Genomic DNA, 14,384 nt, shown 5'->3' with positions numbered 1-14,384 from the left:
CAACCTTCGCAAGTGTATCCAGTTTTTAATACCTGGAAAAGTTTTGGGATTAAAACGCTCAGAGATCTTTATATAGACAACATATTTACATCTTTTGAACAATTACGTTCAAAATTCAACCTCCCAGCTACACATTTCTTTTACTATCTTCAAATTAGAAATTTTGTTAAACAGAAATTGCCCGATTTCCCCCACCTTGCACCGTCCACAATGCTGGAAAAAATACTGCTCAATTTCGAGGAAATAAACACTATTTCCGCAATATATAAAATCTTATTAGAGTCCCTACCTTTCAAAGATCCAAGAGGACATTGGGAAGAAGATCTCTTAATCAATATATCATAAAAGGAGTGGAAGGTAGCAAAGCAGAGAATTCACTCGAGTTCTATATGCGCAAAGCATAGAATTATTCAACTAAAAATTATATATCGAGCTCATCTGTCTCGCTTAAAACTGTCCAAAATGTTTCCAGGGCAGGATCCAACCTGCGAGCGCTGCAACCAAGCTCCTGCCTCACTGGGTCACATGTTCTGGGCCTGCACCAAACTAACATCATTTTGGACCAAAATTTTTAAGTGCCTCTCAGACAGCCTTAGTATCACAATCCCTCCTAACCCACTAACAGCTGTGTTTGGTGTTCTTCCAGATGGACTGGAATTGGAGAAGGACAAGCAAACGGTGATTGCATTCACTACACTTTTGGCACGCAGACTTATTTTGTTAAATTGGAAGAATCCTAACTCTCCTCTTATAAGTCAGTGGGAAACCGATGTTTTATATTATTTGAAATTGGAAAAAATCTAATTCTCAGTTAGAGGATCTGTACAAAATTTTTTCAAAACATGGCAGGATTTAATCAATATTATTTTAGAATAAGAGAAATAACTATTATCGCATTTAACTCCCTTCTCCATCTCATATTTATATAGATATTTACTTCTCCCTTTCTTTTGTCTAATGTTGCCTTATTAAAAAGCCTTAAGCAATTTTCCTTTAGCTAAGCTCTCCTTCTCAGGGGTGGGGTTTGATTTGTCTTCAATTTTGTTGGGTTATAAATTGATCTGTTTATATGGAATGATTACAATGAAAATTAATAAAATAAAAATATAAAAAAAAATAAATAAATAATGCATCTGAACGAGTTAGCAAACCCCAAAAACCCCTCTACTTGTTTCACACATTCCGCCACTTTACATTAGAATATAGTTATTTTTTGGATTGGTCCACTGATAAGCCAGAGTGAGTAATGTTTGTATTGCAGAAAGAGCACCTGATCTTAATGAAACGGTGACTGCTGTGAAACCTCCTCGACATGTTTAACAGGCATATCAAAGACTTTGGAGAAGATAAGAATATCATCCAGATATACCGATACAAAGTGTCTAAGCACATCATGACAATCATCACTCACAAATGACTGGAATACTGCCGGGGCGTCAGCCAATCCACATGGCATTACTAAATATTCATGATGTCCATTAGTGCTACTGAATGTCATTTCCATTCCTCTCAAAAGGTTATAAGCACTTTGCAGGTCTAATTCAGTAAACTTTGTGGATCTAATGAGTTGATTCAGCAAAGCAAATGAAGGAAAGAGAGTAAATATTCTTCACTGTAATTTTAGTTAAGTCTTGGTAATTAACATAATCAATGACAAACAAACCTGCCCCAATCACACTATTGCACTGTCTAAAAACACCATTTTGTCAACTTTCATTAATATTGACTCATTTTCGTGTTTAGACAATGCATAAATTCTACGTCTGTTAATCAGTTAATATGACAGTCATTTTTCCAGTAGGCAGTAACTCTAATGCATTTTGTTTGCTAAACACATCAAAGTAGTCATAATATGTTAACAACAGAGCTGATCACATTCTCACACATAGTGCATGGACTGACAGTACGTATGCAATAAGTTTTGCAGAATTGGTTTCAAGCCGCAATGCTTCTATCAGACCGGTCAATAAAAGGATCGTGCCATGATAGCCATGGAATACCTGGCATTAAGTGAGGAATTCAGGGCTGTACTGGTCACTTTAATAGAATGGTATTATGAAGTCCAGGATTCCTGGACCAAAGGATTACCATCAATTGAAGGAACTTTAGATTTGAATTTTAATGGCACGTGTGGTATTCATAAAAGTTTCATCAATGCACTGCTTATAAAGTTTTGTGAAGCTCCTGAATCTATCGGCCCCATGAGAATCTCATTATTAATCCTAACTGGCACATTCAATAAGTTATTTAAGAAGGTTTGACTACAAATGCCAGTCCCACCAACCCAGAACTGAAATTGACGTTTTAGTTCTCGGGACATTTGGAACAATTAGATGCCATATGTCCTGGAGCACCACAATAAAAACTTAATTTTTCTTTGATTCCTTATTGCAGTTCTTTTGATATGATGCTGGCCTTTCCAAGGTCCCTAAGTTCTTCTACTGCTTTACTTTCTGAGGTGTATACAAAACTCTCTCCCTCTCTCGTGCCTGCATTCTCATCACCTCTCAAAAATGCCCATGTCCCTGTTTTTTTGCAGAAGATCAGTGATATCATTCAAAGTGTTTTCTATTTTTTAGTAGCCATTTCATCCTTTACTTTAGGCACTAACCCTACTTTTTAAACGCCAATATCAGGAAGGCCTCATCCCAGCTCACCTAAGCTGCCACCATCAGAAAGGTGACAATGTACTCCCTGATTTGTAAAGTCCTGTTTTTAAAATATGTCACAATTATGTTGTGGTGTCACTCGCTTTTTGTTTATTTGTTTTTATCATTTGGTCTCTATTTTTCATTTTATTTTTGTTAGTCTTGTGCTGGTAAAAACTGTAAATGATGCCATGTAAAACAAAAATGAGCTGATTGATTCTGTACAAACAGAATTTACTTTCTGGTGTAAATGAGACAATGCAAGGCAGTATACAGTGAATTTAGCGTGAGAACTCATTCTTATTTTAAAATCATCTTCACAATCAAGTTTATTTAAGAACAAATGCAATGAAAATGGGAGCACTTTTGAGATTCATAGAAGAAGAAAAAATAAATAATGTGTAAATTTTGACAATAATCTAAAAAGTCATCAGGACATGAGGAAAATCATGACTAAATCTGTGGATTGGGTAATCAAAGTATATGGAATGGACAAAATAGAAATGCCAAATGGCTTCTGTACATCCCTGAAGCCTGCTGTGGCCACTCTAGAGGAGTAATATAAAAAAGAAAACAATCACCTTCGACATTCAGAGTGATGTGTGCCTCCTCATCATATGGCCCAGAGGCCACTAAACATTTGTACAGCCCACCGTCAGAAACACGGACATCCTGGAGTCTCAGAGACACGTTTCCATTCAGAAGCTCTTCTAGGAAAAGTGAAGTCCTTCCCTTATAGGCCTGCAACTGACGCTCAGGTCTAATTTGAAGATTCTGGTATAAAAGTACTGGAGAAAATAAATCATCACGAAACCACCTTACTTCAAACCATTGAGCACTCATAGCTGGTGAGAGTGAGGCAGGTAGGGTGACATCTTGACCAACAAAAACAAGAACAGCTGAAGAAGGTCCAACAACTTGAAACCTCTCTGAAAAGAAAGCACAAAAAGCTGCAGTGAGTGTCAAGACGTGTTTAGTTAGTCCATCAGAGTCAATAAAGACAAATCCTGTCAGTGGTTCAGCTCTGTGAGATGAAGACTAAACGCTGTGCTCTTGTCTGCGTCAGTCGCAAACTGATGTAAAGTTCACTTCCAGTTTTTGATTCTCTGTCTAACTGACAATTCTCAACTTCACTCTTTATGTTAGACTAGCAAAATACCCGCGCTTCGCAGCCGAGAAGTAGTGTGTTAAAGAGGTTATGAAAAAGAAAAGGAAACACTTTAAAAATAACGTAACATGATTGTCAATGTAATTGTGTTGTCATTGTTATGAGTGTTGCTGTCTTATATATATATATATATATATACACACACACACACATAAACATATATATACATATTGCATATATATACATATCTACATATACACATATCTACATATATACATATATATATAGATATACACATCCACATATATATACATATATATATATACACATATCAACATATATATACACATACATATACACACATACATACACACACACATATACATATATACACATACATATATATATATATACACACATACATACATACATACACACATATATATATATACACAGACACATATATATACATATATATTTACATATCTACATATATATACATATCTACATATATATGCACATATATATATATACAGTAATCCCTCGCTATATCGCTCTTCGCCTTTCGCAGCTTCACTCCATCGCGGATTTTATATGTAAGCATATTTAAATATATATCGCGGATTTTTTGCTGGTTCGCGGATTTCTGCAGACAATGGGTCTTTTAATTTCTGGTATATGCTTCCTCAGTTGGTTTGCCCAGTTGATTTCATACAAGGGACGCTATTGGCAGATGGCTGAGAAGCTACCCAACTTACTTTCTCTCTCTCTTGCGCTGACTTTCTCTGATCCTGACGTATGGGGATTGAGCAGGGGGGCTGTTCGCACACCTAGACGATACGGACGCTCGTCTAAAAATGCTGAAAGATTATCTTCACGTTGCTATCTTTTGTGCAGCTGCTTCCTGAAACGACATGCTGCACGGTGCTTCGCATACTTAAAAGCTCGAAGGTCACGTATTGATTTTTGATTGTTTGTTTTTCTCTCTTTCTCTCTATCTCTCTCTCTCTCTCTCTCTCTGCTCCTGACGGAGGGGGTGTGAGCTGCCGCCTTCAACAGCTTTGTGCCGCAGTGCTTCGCATACTTAAAAGCCAAACAGCCCTATTGATTTGTTTGCTTTCCTCTCTCTCTCTGACAGTCTGTGCTCCTGACACGCACTCCTTTGAAGAGGAAGATATGTTTGCATTCTTTTAATTGTTAGACAGAACTGTCATCTCTATCTTGTCATGGAGCAGAGTTTAAACTTTTGAAAAAGAGACAAATGTTTGTTTGCAGTGTTTGAATAACGTTCCTGTCTCTCTACAACCTCCTGTGTTTCTGTGCAAATCTGTGACCCAAGCATGACAATATAAAAATAACCATATAAACATATGGTTTCTACTTCGCGGATTTTCACCTTTCGCGGGGGGTTCTGGAATGCAACCCCCGCAATGGAGGAGGGATTACTGTACATATCTACATATATATATATATACACATATATATATACATATCTACATATATATATACACATATATATACATATCTACATATATATATATATATATATATATATATATATATATATATATATATATATATATATATATATATATATATATATATAGCTGATTACCCAGTGGCTTTGCTCACTGAGTGCAAGAGAAAAAAATAAAATGTAGTATGTATAAAATAAGTTTCTTAATTGCCAAATTTATTTTTCCACAAATAAAGAGCACTTACAATAACATAGAAATCAATATAAACAACATTAACATCATTATTATATGAGAATATGAAGTAATATATAAGAAGCACATCGCATATAAATATAAATTATTAAACAGTAAAATCTTCTTCTATAATATGCTACCGTGGCTATTCGTTTGTCTGTCCAGGATTTTAAATCACCTGTAGCTCGCAAACCGTTTCACCTATTGACTTGAAATTTGGTACACATATAGTACGTCACGTCTACTATTCGCTTTCGGGGTGATGATTTTATTACTCTTTTTATCTTTATTTTATTTTATTGTAGAATCAACTCACAGCCGCGCGCACCAGTGCGGCCGTGGAGGATGCGTATGGGTGCCGTTTTCATTCCCTACCACCTTCGCTAATCATTCTTGAGGCAGATTGAAGACTTAAGTGCCAGCTTAACTGAAAAATTAAAGAAAACATACTAAGTTATCGCAACACAAAAACTAACTTAATCAGTTTTAACGGGAAAAGATGCCGACAAAAGAAGAGAAGCAGCGGGACACTAGGGTGAAGAGCTGCTCATTAAGCAGCAAGCGCATCAACCTCTGAGCAAACGAATGGTAAACGTACAGAGAAAGAGGATAAATAACATGAATGCTCATGTCAAGTGTATTCACTCCACGTTATTGTGCAGTGCGCTGTTACTGGTATTTTGATAAAAGAATTTGAACAACATATAAGAAGCGTATAAATTATTAAACAGTAAAACATTAACATTTAAGAAGTAAAGATACATTGAGTACTACTGCAGTGCTTTCGGGTATAGTACATTTTTTGTTTGCCCATTACATGCATAAATGTATACATTTTTTGGTGTACCTACCAGAGAACACGCGACATGACCCGGCAGTTAAAAGTAATTTTAACTCTTTTACAAAGTCATCCAAAGTCTCGTTTGTACCTCGTGTCTTCTCATTAAACTTGTATCTCACGAATATGGTATTGCAAATGGCAGCGGGAGCGTTTCTATAAACTCAATTTAAACTTACGGTTTACACCGTGCTTTGAAGATGCATAGTACGCGACACGTGTTTCACCGTAATTGTGGGCTCATCAGGCATACACACTCACTGCACTCCCTTACGGGAATCGAACCTCGGACGTCAGCGCTAGAGGCGAAGCCCCTAATGTTGTGCCACGGCGTGTGGTTCGTTCATTTGACAGCATGTAGATTGGGGTAATTACATTGCAGGCATTCGTAGTCTGATTCACAATCTGATTGTATGGGTGGTTACCTACCAGGTAACGCTTGTGGTTGGTCAGCAAATCGGCTAACTTCTGCCACGGTGCCCTCTTTCAGTTGTGAGAAGCAGATCATAGAATGGTTGAAATAGTTTAATATATATAGCAAAATCCCCGCGCTTCGCAGGGGCGAATATGGTATTGCAAACGGCAGCGGGAGCGTTTCTATAAACTTAATTTAAAGTTACAGTTTATACCATGCTTTGTTTCATATTCTTTTCCTACCTTATCAATTGTAAATGTGTTTTTTGAACAGGTTTGATTCATCGAAGTGATCACTCCTGCTGCGTTCAGTCACTTCACGTGAGCCGTTCTCTTGTGTGATGTTGCGATGTCCACGGGTTTATTTAATGTTAGCTAAGACCCAGCAGTTAAAAGTTTCTCGCTACAGCAATTTTAACTCTCGTTTATACCTCGTGTCTTCTCATTAAACTTGTATCTCGCGAATATGGCATTGCAAACGGCAGCAGGAGCGTTTGTATAAAGGTAATTTAAACTTACGGTTTACACCATGCCCGGCAGTTAAAAGTTTCTCGCTACAGCAATTTTAACTCTCGTTTATACCTCGTGTCTTCTCATTAAACTTGTATCTCGCGAATATGGCATTGGAAACGGCAGCGGGAGCGTTTCTATAAAGTTAATTTAAGGTTACGGTTTACACCGTGCTTTTTTATACCTCGTGTCTTCTCATTAAAGTTGTATCTCGCGAATATGGTATTGCAAACGGCAGCGGGAGCGTTTCTATAAACTTAATTTAAACTTACGGTTTACACCGTGCTTTTTTATACCTTGTGTCTTATGAAGATGCTTGGATGCATCACTCGCTCGCTTCTTATTGTTTCGCTGCCTTGTCAATTGTGTAATGAATGTTTTCTTCAGCGCTCTTTGGGGCTCCTCCTTCTTTTCTATGTACTGAGTTCACAGTCAGCTCACGTGCTTATGTGGGAGGCGTGATGACGCAACACGCCACTCCGCCTCTCACAGCAATCGAGCTGCACTCCATTCCAGTATATGGACAAAAAAGAGGTTCCAGTTATGACCGTTACGCATAGAATTTCAAAATGAAACCTGCCTAACTTTTGTAAGTAAGCTGTAAGGAATGAGCCTGCCAAATTTCAGCCTTCCACCTACACGGGAAGTTGGACAATTAGTGATGAGTGAGTGAGTGAGTGAGTCAGTCAGTCAGTCAGTGAGTGAGTGAGTGAGTGACTCAGTGAGGGCTTTGTCTTTTATTAGTAGAGATTGTCTGATACAAATAAATTTGTCAGAATTAACAGTTTAAGTAAGGATTAGAGTTAAAACAGAAAGACCAAACACGAATAAACAATAAACACTCCTAGCAAACAGAAAGAGCTTCTATTTAAAGGCAACAAGTTATTTGTATAAAGTTAGAAACTCAAATCATACGAACACATACGTGTCCAGGCGATGTGTATCATGTGAAGTAGGAAGAACACAAAGCAGCTCCGTCTCTTCTGGGCCTTCATGACTGCAAAAGAATAAAAACTTGGTTTATTCAAATGGTAAATAATTATTATGACATCTCTGAAGGGACAGAACAGAACAAAGTGAGGGCTCAGGTACCACATAATCGTGCAATGACAACAAAGTGATGACATTCAGCCAAAATAAAAAACGGCTGCACAGGTGCCAAACGACTCCTGTGATGCTGGTCCAGAATTGAACACCAGCTTCTGGTAGTAGATTCGTTTATATAGTGCTGAGACCATAAGGGGTGGGGCTTGTGACACAAAGGAAGTGACCTCAGCTGTCTTTCAGGGATTTCTCCTCCTCCATTTTTTATGGACAAACAGAACAATGGTTAATGCCAGTGCTACACCTTTGTCCTTCCCTGTGTTTGCTTTCCAATCAAATCCTGTTAAACCAGTGTTTCTCAAACTTTTTTGTCTGTTGGCACAGTAAAAAAACTAAAAAAATTTCGCGGCACACCAGGAAGAACAACAGTTGTTTTATAATAAAATGAAAAATTATTTTACCTGTTTTTAAGTATTACATTCAATGTGAAGGATGTGCCTGTTTTTGAGAGCAAATGCGATCTAATCGAGGCTCCAAAGTCGACAAACAAACTCGCATTTCAGCGTCTATTGTAAGAAGTCTCTCTCTTTTCTTAGACTTGATTTCAGTCAGTGCTGAAAATCCAAACTCACAAAATCATGAAGATGCAAATGGAAGAATTATTTTGATTGCTTTTAAACTGATTGCAGGATATAACTTGTTGATTGAAATCCAAAACACATCCAGGCTTTTCTCGGCAAAACTTGACTTAAGAACTGCATCGTTTTTTAAATCAACGAGCTGCTCTTCTTCTTCAGTTGTAAGATTTGTAGCTTCATTGTTTCCAAATGGATAGCTGACCCATCCATATTCATTACTTCCAACTGTTGGGAAGTAATGCTGCAATACTGACTGCAGGTGTGTCAAAGTGTACAGAATTTCGGGGGTGATTTCTTTATTTGAAGCACATTCATTGTAAGTAGGAAAGCAGTCGAAGACTCCTTTCGAGATCTTACTTTGCCACAACGACAATTTTTCATCAAATGACTTCAGTTTTGAGGATGCAGTGATGATGTTTTCCGATGGTCCTTGAAGACTTAAATTCAGTGAATTTAATTTGTCAAATAAATCAGAGAGAAATGTCACCTTAACCCACCAGATCTCGTCATGAATAGAAAATCCAAAGTCTTTTTTTTCAGCCTCCAAGAATGAAATCAGCTCAGCCTTGAGTTGGACGACACGCTTTAACACTTTTCCCCTGGAGAGCCAACGAACGTTGGTGTGATACAGGAGGCATTTGTAGTCTGAATCCATTGCTTCACAGAGCTGAGAGAAAAGTCGGGATGCAAGCGGTCGAGATTTGATGAAGTTTACAACTGTAATCACTTGATCCAGAACAGACATCAAATCTTTCGGCAAAGATTTGAAGGCAAGAGCTTCTCTGTGGATCATGCAGTGAACAACTAATACATTTGGATTTTCTTGACACACAAGAGTGACGAATCCCTTTCTATTTCCCTGCATGGAAGGACAGCCATCGGTGCAAACACTGACACAGTTTTTCCACTGTAGTTTGAAGAGCAAAATGTTTTCGTTCACCACATTGAAAATATCTTCGCCTTTGGTCGTAGTTTGTAAGTCTTTGCAAAATAAGAATTCGTTGACACATTTTTCATCCTTTATGAACCGAATAAAAGCTAGCAGCTGGGCTTTGCCGCTAACGTCAGTGGATTCATCAACTTGAAGAGACCACAACAGAGACACTTCATCGTCAGGCGCGTCAAAGTGTTCGCAGATTTGATCTTGTAAATCTGACGATAAGTCTTCAATTCTGCGCGAGATAGTATCATTTGACAAAGGAACTTTCTTAACTTTTTCGGCGGCATCGGGTCCAAGGATAGTTTCAACAACTATTGCTAAAGCTGGTGCAATGACTGATTCAGCCTCTGTATGCGCTTTCTTGCGTTTTGCTAATAACTGAGCAACCTTATAACTTGCAATCAATCCCTTTTCTGGCAGCTTTAGGTAGTTCGTAAGTTTCTTAGCTTGTTTATTTTGTTGAGCCCTGATGTTTTTGAAGTATTCCTTCGGTTGCGCTTTTACAGCTGGATGTTTTGTTTCCAAGTGTCTCTTCAATTTGCTTGGAACAAGCGCCTCATTCGACAGAGATGAATTGCAGATCAGACAGAATGGCAATGGAGCATCTTCAGGTCCCGAAGATATGAAACCATATCCGATGTAATCTTCTTTGTACCTTCGTTTGGTTCCTTGCTTTTTTTTTTAACGCTTTCACAGTTTCATTCTTGCTAACGTATTTCTCCATGGATAACAATGAATAACGCTTATTGATAATTTGTTATTATTAGCATACACCTAAAAAATTTAAATGAAACACATCGCTTATTATTATCGTTACCAATTCAAAAACTGCTGTGCGTCTGCTAGGGCGGCCTACATTTTAGTCATTATAATAATATATGTATAGTGGAAAATTCCATAACCTGAATAGCTAACACCCCTTTCCGTCAAAATGTAGCGTTCCGATTTAGCAGGGCAGAGAATAGGGGAGAGTGCGGGCTACTATTACTGGTCGTTGCAAGTGGGGACGTCATCGCAACGTAGGATAAAAATGTAATAGTAGGCAGACCTGTGTAACGCTGCACGTGTAGGTAGCGTTCTGAAAACCTGTATAAATTTCAAATATTTGTAGAAACTCCCGCGGCACATCTGCAAATCTTCCGTGGCACACTAGTGTGCCGCGGCACACAGTTTGAGAAACACTGTGTTAAACACTCCACACCCCTGAGTCTGACACATCCTCATAAATAAGGCAGGCACTCTCACAAATCAGACAAGCGTAGTCATAAGTCTTAAGTGTGCCACTACGATCTGTGCTGCTTATTCCAAACACATTAGGGTATGAAATCACACAAACCAGCCAACAGGGTGAAACAGCAGGGAGATAGGCAGGAACACATGAAGGACATACAGGCAGGCTATTTACGTAAAAATGCTGATGTGGCCTGTTTACTGAACAATACATATATATGGCCAGAGTCACAGTGTGCAGAAGCCACAAATGATTAGGACAGGTGCCCATGTGCTAACTGGCTTTCAGAAGAGCACAGTCCATCCACAACATAACCATACCTGGCAAGCTTCCATAAAAAGTTCACTAATTATGCAGAACATAAGAATGTTTATAATGGGAAGAAACCACTAAGAAGTCATAAGCCTCTCAATACCGTCGAACACTCTGCTGGATTGACATATAATCGTCATCATTCCGCACTGAAGAAAAGGATGACAATTGTATTGTTCCAAAGGCTTCTCTGCTGCCTGGATATGTATGTATAAATACTCTTTTTAGATAGATAGATAGATAGATAGATAGATAGATAGATAGATAGATAGATAGATAGATAGATAGATAGATAGATAGATAGATAGATAGATAGATAGATAGATAGATAGATAGATAGATAGATAGATAGATACTTTATTAATCCCAATGGGAAATTCACATTCTCCAGCAGCAGCATACTGATACAATAAATAATATTAAATTAAAGAATGATAATAATGCAGGTGAAAAACAGACAATAACTTTGTATAATGTTAAATGTTAACGTTTACCCCCCTGGGTGGAATTGAAGAGTCGCATAGTTTGGGGGAGGAACGATCTCCTCAGTCTGTCAGTGGAGCAGGACAGTGACAGCAGTCTGTCGCTGAAACTGCTCCTCTGTCTGGAGATGACATTATTTAGTGGATGCAGTGGATTCTCCATAATTGATAGGAGCCTGCTGAGCGCCCTTCGCTCTGCCACAGATGTTAAACTGTCCAGCTCCATGCCAACAATAGAGCTTGCCTTCCTCACCAGTTTGTCCAGACGTGAGGCGTCTTTCCTCTTAATGCTGCCTCCCCAGCACACCACTGCGTAGAAGAGGGCGCTCGCCACAAATGTCTGATAGAACATCTGCAGCATCTTATTGCAGATGTTGAAGGATGCCAGCCTTCTAAGGAAGTATAGTCGGCTCTGTCCTTTCTTACACAGAGCATCAGTATTGGCAGTCCAGTCTAATTTATCATCCAGCTGCACTCCCAGATATTTATAGGTCTGCACCATCTGCACACAGTCACCTTTGATGATCACTGGGTCTATGAGGGGTCTGGGCCTCCTAAAATCCTCCACCAGCTCCTTGGTTTTGCTGGTGTTCAGTTGTAGGTGGTTTGAGTCGCACCATTTAACAAAGTCATTGATTAGGTCCCTATACTCATCCTCCAGCCCATTCCTGATGCAGCCCACGATAGCAGTGTCATCAGCGAACTTTTGCACATGGCAGGAGTCCGAGTTGTATTGGAAGTTCGATGTATATAGGCTGAACAGGACCGGAGAAAGTACAGTCCCTTGTGGCGCTCCTGTGTTGCTGACCACAATGTCAGATGTGCAGTTCCCAAGGCGCACATACTGAGGTCTGTCTTTAAGATAGTCCACGATCCATGCCACTAGGTATGAATCTAATCCCATCTCTGTCAGCTTGTCCCTAAGGAGCAGAGGTTGGATTGTGTTGAAGGCGCTAGAGAAGTCTAGAAACATAATTCTTACAGCACCACTAATTTTTGGAAGGGGAACATATCTTTTAAAGCAAGTTAAATACATACACCTGTGTTTGTACGATATTGCCCTCATCTGATTATTTCTGCCATGGTTACTGAAGGGATGTGTATGGTTCAAGTCTGTTCTGCATCAATAAAGAACACAGTCCTAGAAAACAAGCGCCCCCTGCTGGATACAACAAGATAGCACTATAGCCAAGTAACATGGTGCTGCTTGCTATGTCCATTTATTTCTTGTGTGTCCACAAGTGGGCATGGTGTGTACAAGTGACTTTGTAACTGCTGTGAGGGTAAGGGGTCCCTGGGCACCCTGATGTGGGCTTAGTGGCATAAACACCATACTGTGCTGCCCAGTAGGATCGTATCCAGTGTTTCTTCACAAGCTTAAAAGAAAGACAAGCAGGCCATTTGTTCAGGACTTCTTTCTGCTGCTTCTCTGAGACATACTTCTATGTAGGAACACCAGATTCATTCTCCCTCAGCTGCCTTTATCTTTTCATTTTCTTGACTGTTGTGAACCAACACTCAAATAGAGAATTTCTCTCCATGAGACATGTGGAGGGAGACTCTACTTATTAGAGATGTCCTGTCCACCCACCCCCAGAATGTACAGGAGAGGGCTTCAATGATGGCTATGGAGCTGGGGACAGCACTCATCCTGATTTAAACTTTTTAAAAAGAGTACAACATTAAGGTTTAATCAGTACATTTCTGAAATTATATTTGGTGTGGAACTGTTTTTCTGACATTTTACCCATAATTCCTGTTTAGGAGCACGCCAAATGTTACCTTGTGGTACACACTCACAATCACCTACAGGCTCACAGTTCTCGTTTTTGTGTAGATGGTGACTTGTGCTTTTCTAATAATTTTGTAAACTTTATTTTCTCTGGAAATTTAGAAGCTATTGTCACTCATATGCATCAGAGGACCTCTTCACAGGCTCATTCAAGGTACGTGTTAACCTGTTGCGGTGAGAGGGGGCGCCGTTGCTGACATTCTCTCTTCTTTCTCTACCCGCTGCACTGAGAAACTGGCCAGTGAAGGCATTTAGCTCCGCCCCTTCCAGATCATGTGATATAAAAAGGAGGAGTCTTTAGTATTCTGGCTAATTACAGGGATGTCAAAGGCATGATTTGTGTTTGGACTGCTTTTATTAAATGGGATGTCACAACTTTCACTTGTTTGGTGACCTGTCATTCCTGCATCTTTCTCCTTCTCTACCTCCACGACTTAGCTGAACTGTGGCTCTCTTTCAGAGATCCCACTTTGTGTTTGGCAGCCCCACTCCAAACAGGAAGCCTTTGGTGGCCTGAACTGCTCAGCATATTGTGAGATCCTGATGAAATGCTGATTATAATTCCCAGGATAAATAAAACTGCTCAGGAAGAAGGCTGTACTCTGCGACCTAATTCTTAAATCAATAACCTGGTCCCAGAATTCCCTGTGATGGACTTTTTACTGGGTGCTGTCACCTAGGAGGGTCTTCTGGACCCTTGCCTGCCCTTTATGGT

General features: G+C 39.2%; 2 protein-coding genes across 6 annotated transcripts in view; both read right to left on the bottom strand.

Moving 5' to 3' along the window:
• LOC114643553 (protein NLRC5-like) overlaps positions 1-14,384 on the bottom strand; it is a 5,922,889-nt gene that overhangs the window by 891,945 nt on the left and 5,016,560 nt on the right. The gene's annotated exons all lie outside the window — the stretch shown is intronic.
• The window catches only part of LOC114643557 (NACHT, LRR and PYD domains-containing protein 3-like), a 1,908,976-nt gene that overhangs the window by 1,009,853 nt on the left and 884,739 nt on the right, over positions 1-14,384 (bottom strand). Inside the window, exons 2-3 of one of the 5 annotated variants that reach the window (XM_051925778.1) lie at positions 8,156-8,227; positions 3,230-3,577 (exon numbers count right to left, since the gene is read on the bottom strand). The exons of the other annotated variants lie outside the window; for them this stretch is intronic. Of the exons in view, the coding sequence (XP_051781738.1) occupies positions 3,230-3,577; positions 8,156-8,225 (418 nt within the window). The 5' untranslated portion in view covers positions 8,226-8,227. The remainder of the gene's footprint in view (positions 1-3,229; positions 3,578-8,155; positions 8,228-14,384) is intronic. 5 annotated transcript variants of the gene reach the window in all.

The sequence above is a fragment of the Erpetoichthys calabaricus genome, chromosome 4, assembly GCF_900747795.2.
Source record: "Erpetoichthys calabaricus chromosome 4, fErpCal1.3, whole genome shotgun sequence".
Classification (NCBI taxonomy): Eukaryota; Metazoa; Chordata; class Cladistia; order Polypteriformes; family Polypteridae; genus Erpetoichthys; species Erpetoichthys calabaricus.
This window is presented reverse-complemented; position numbering and strand designations above follow the sequence as displayed.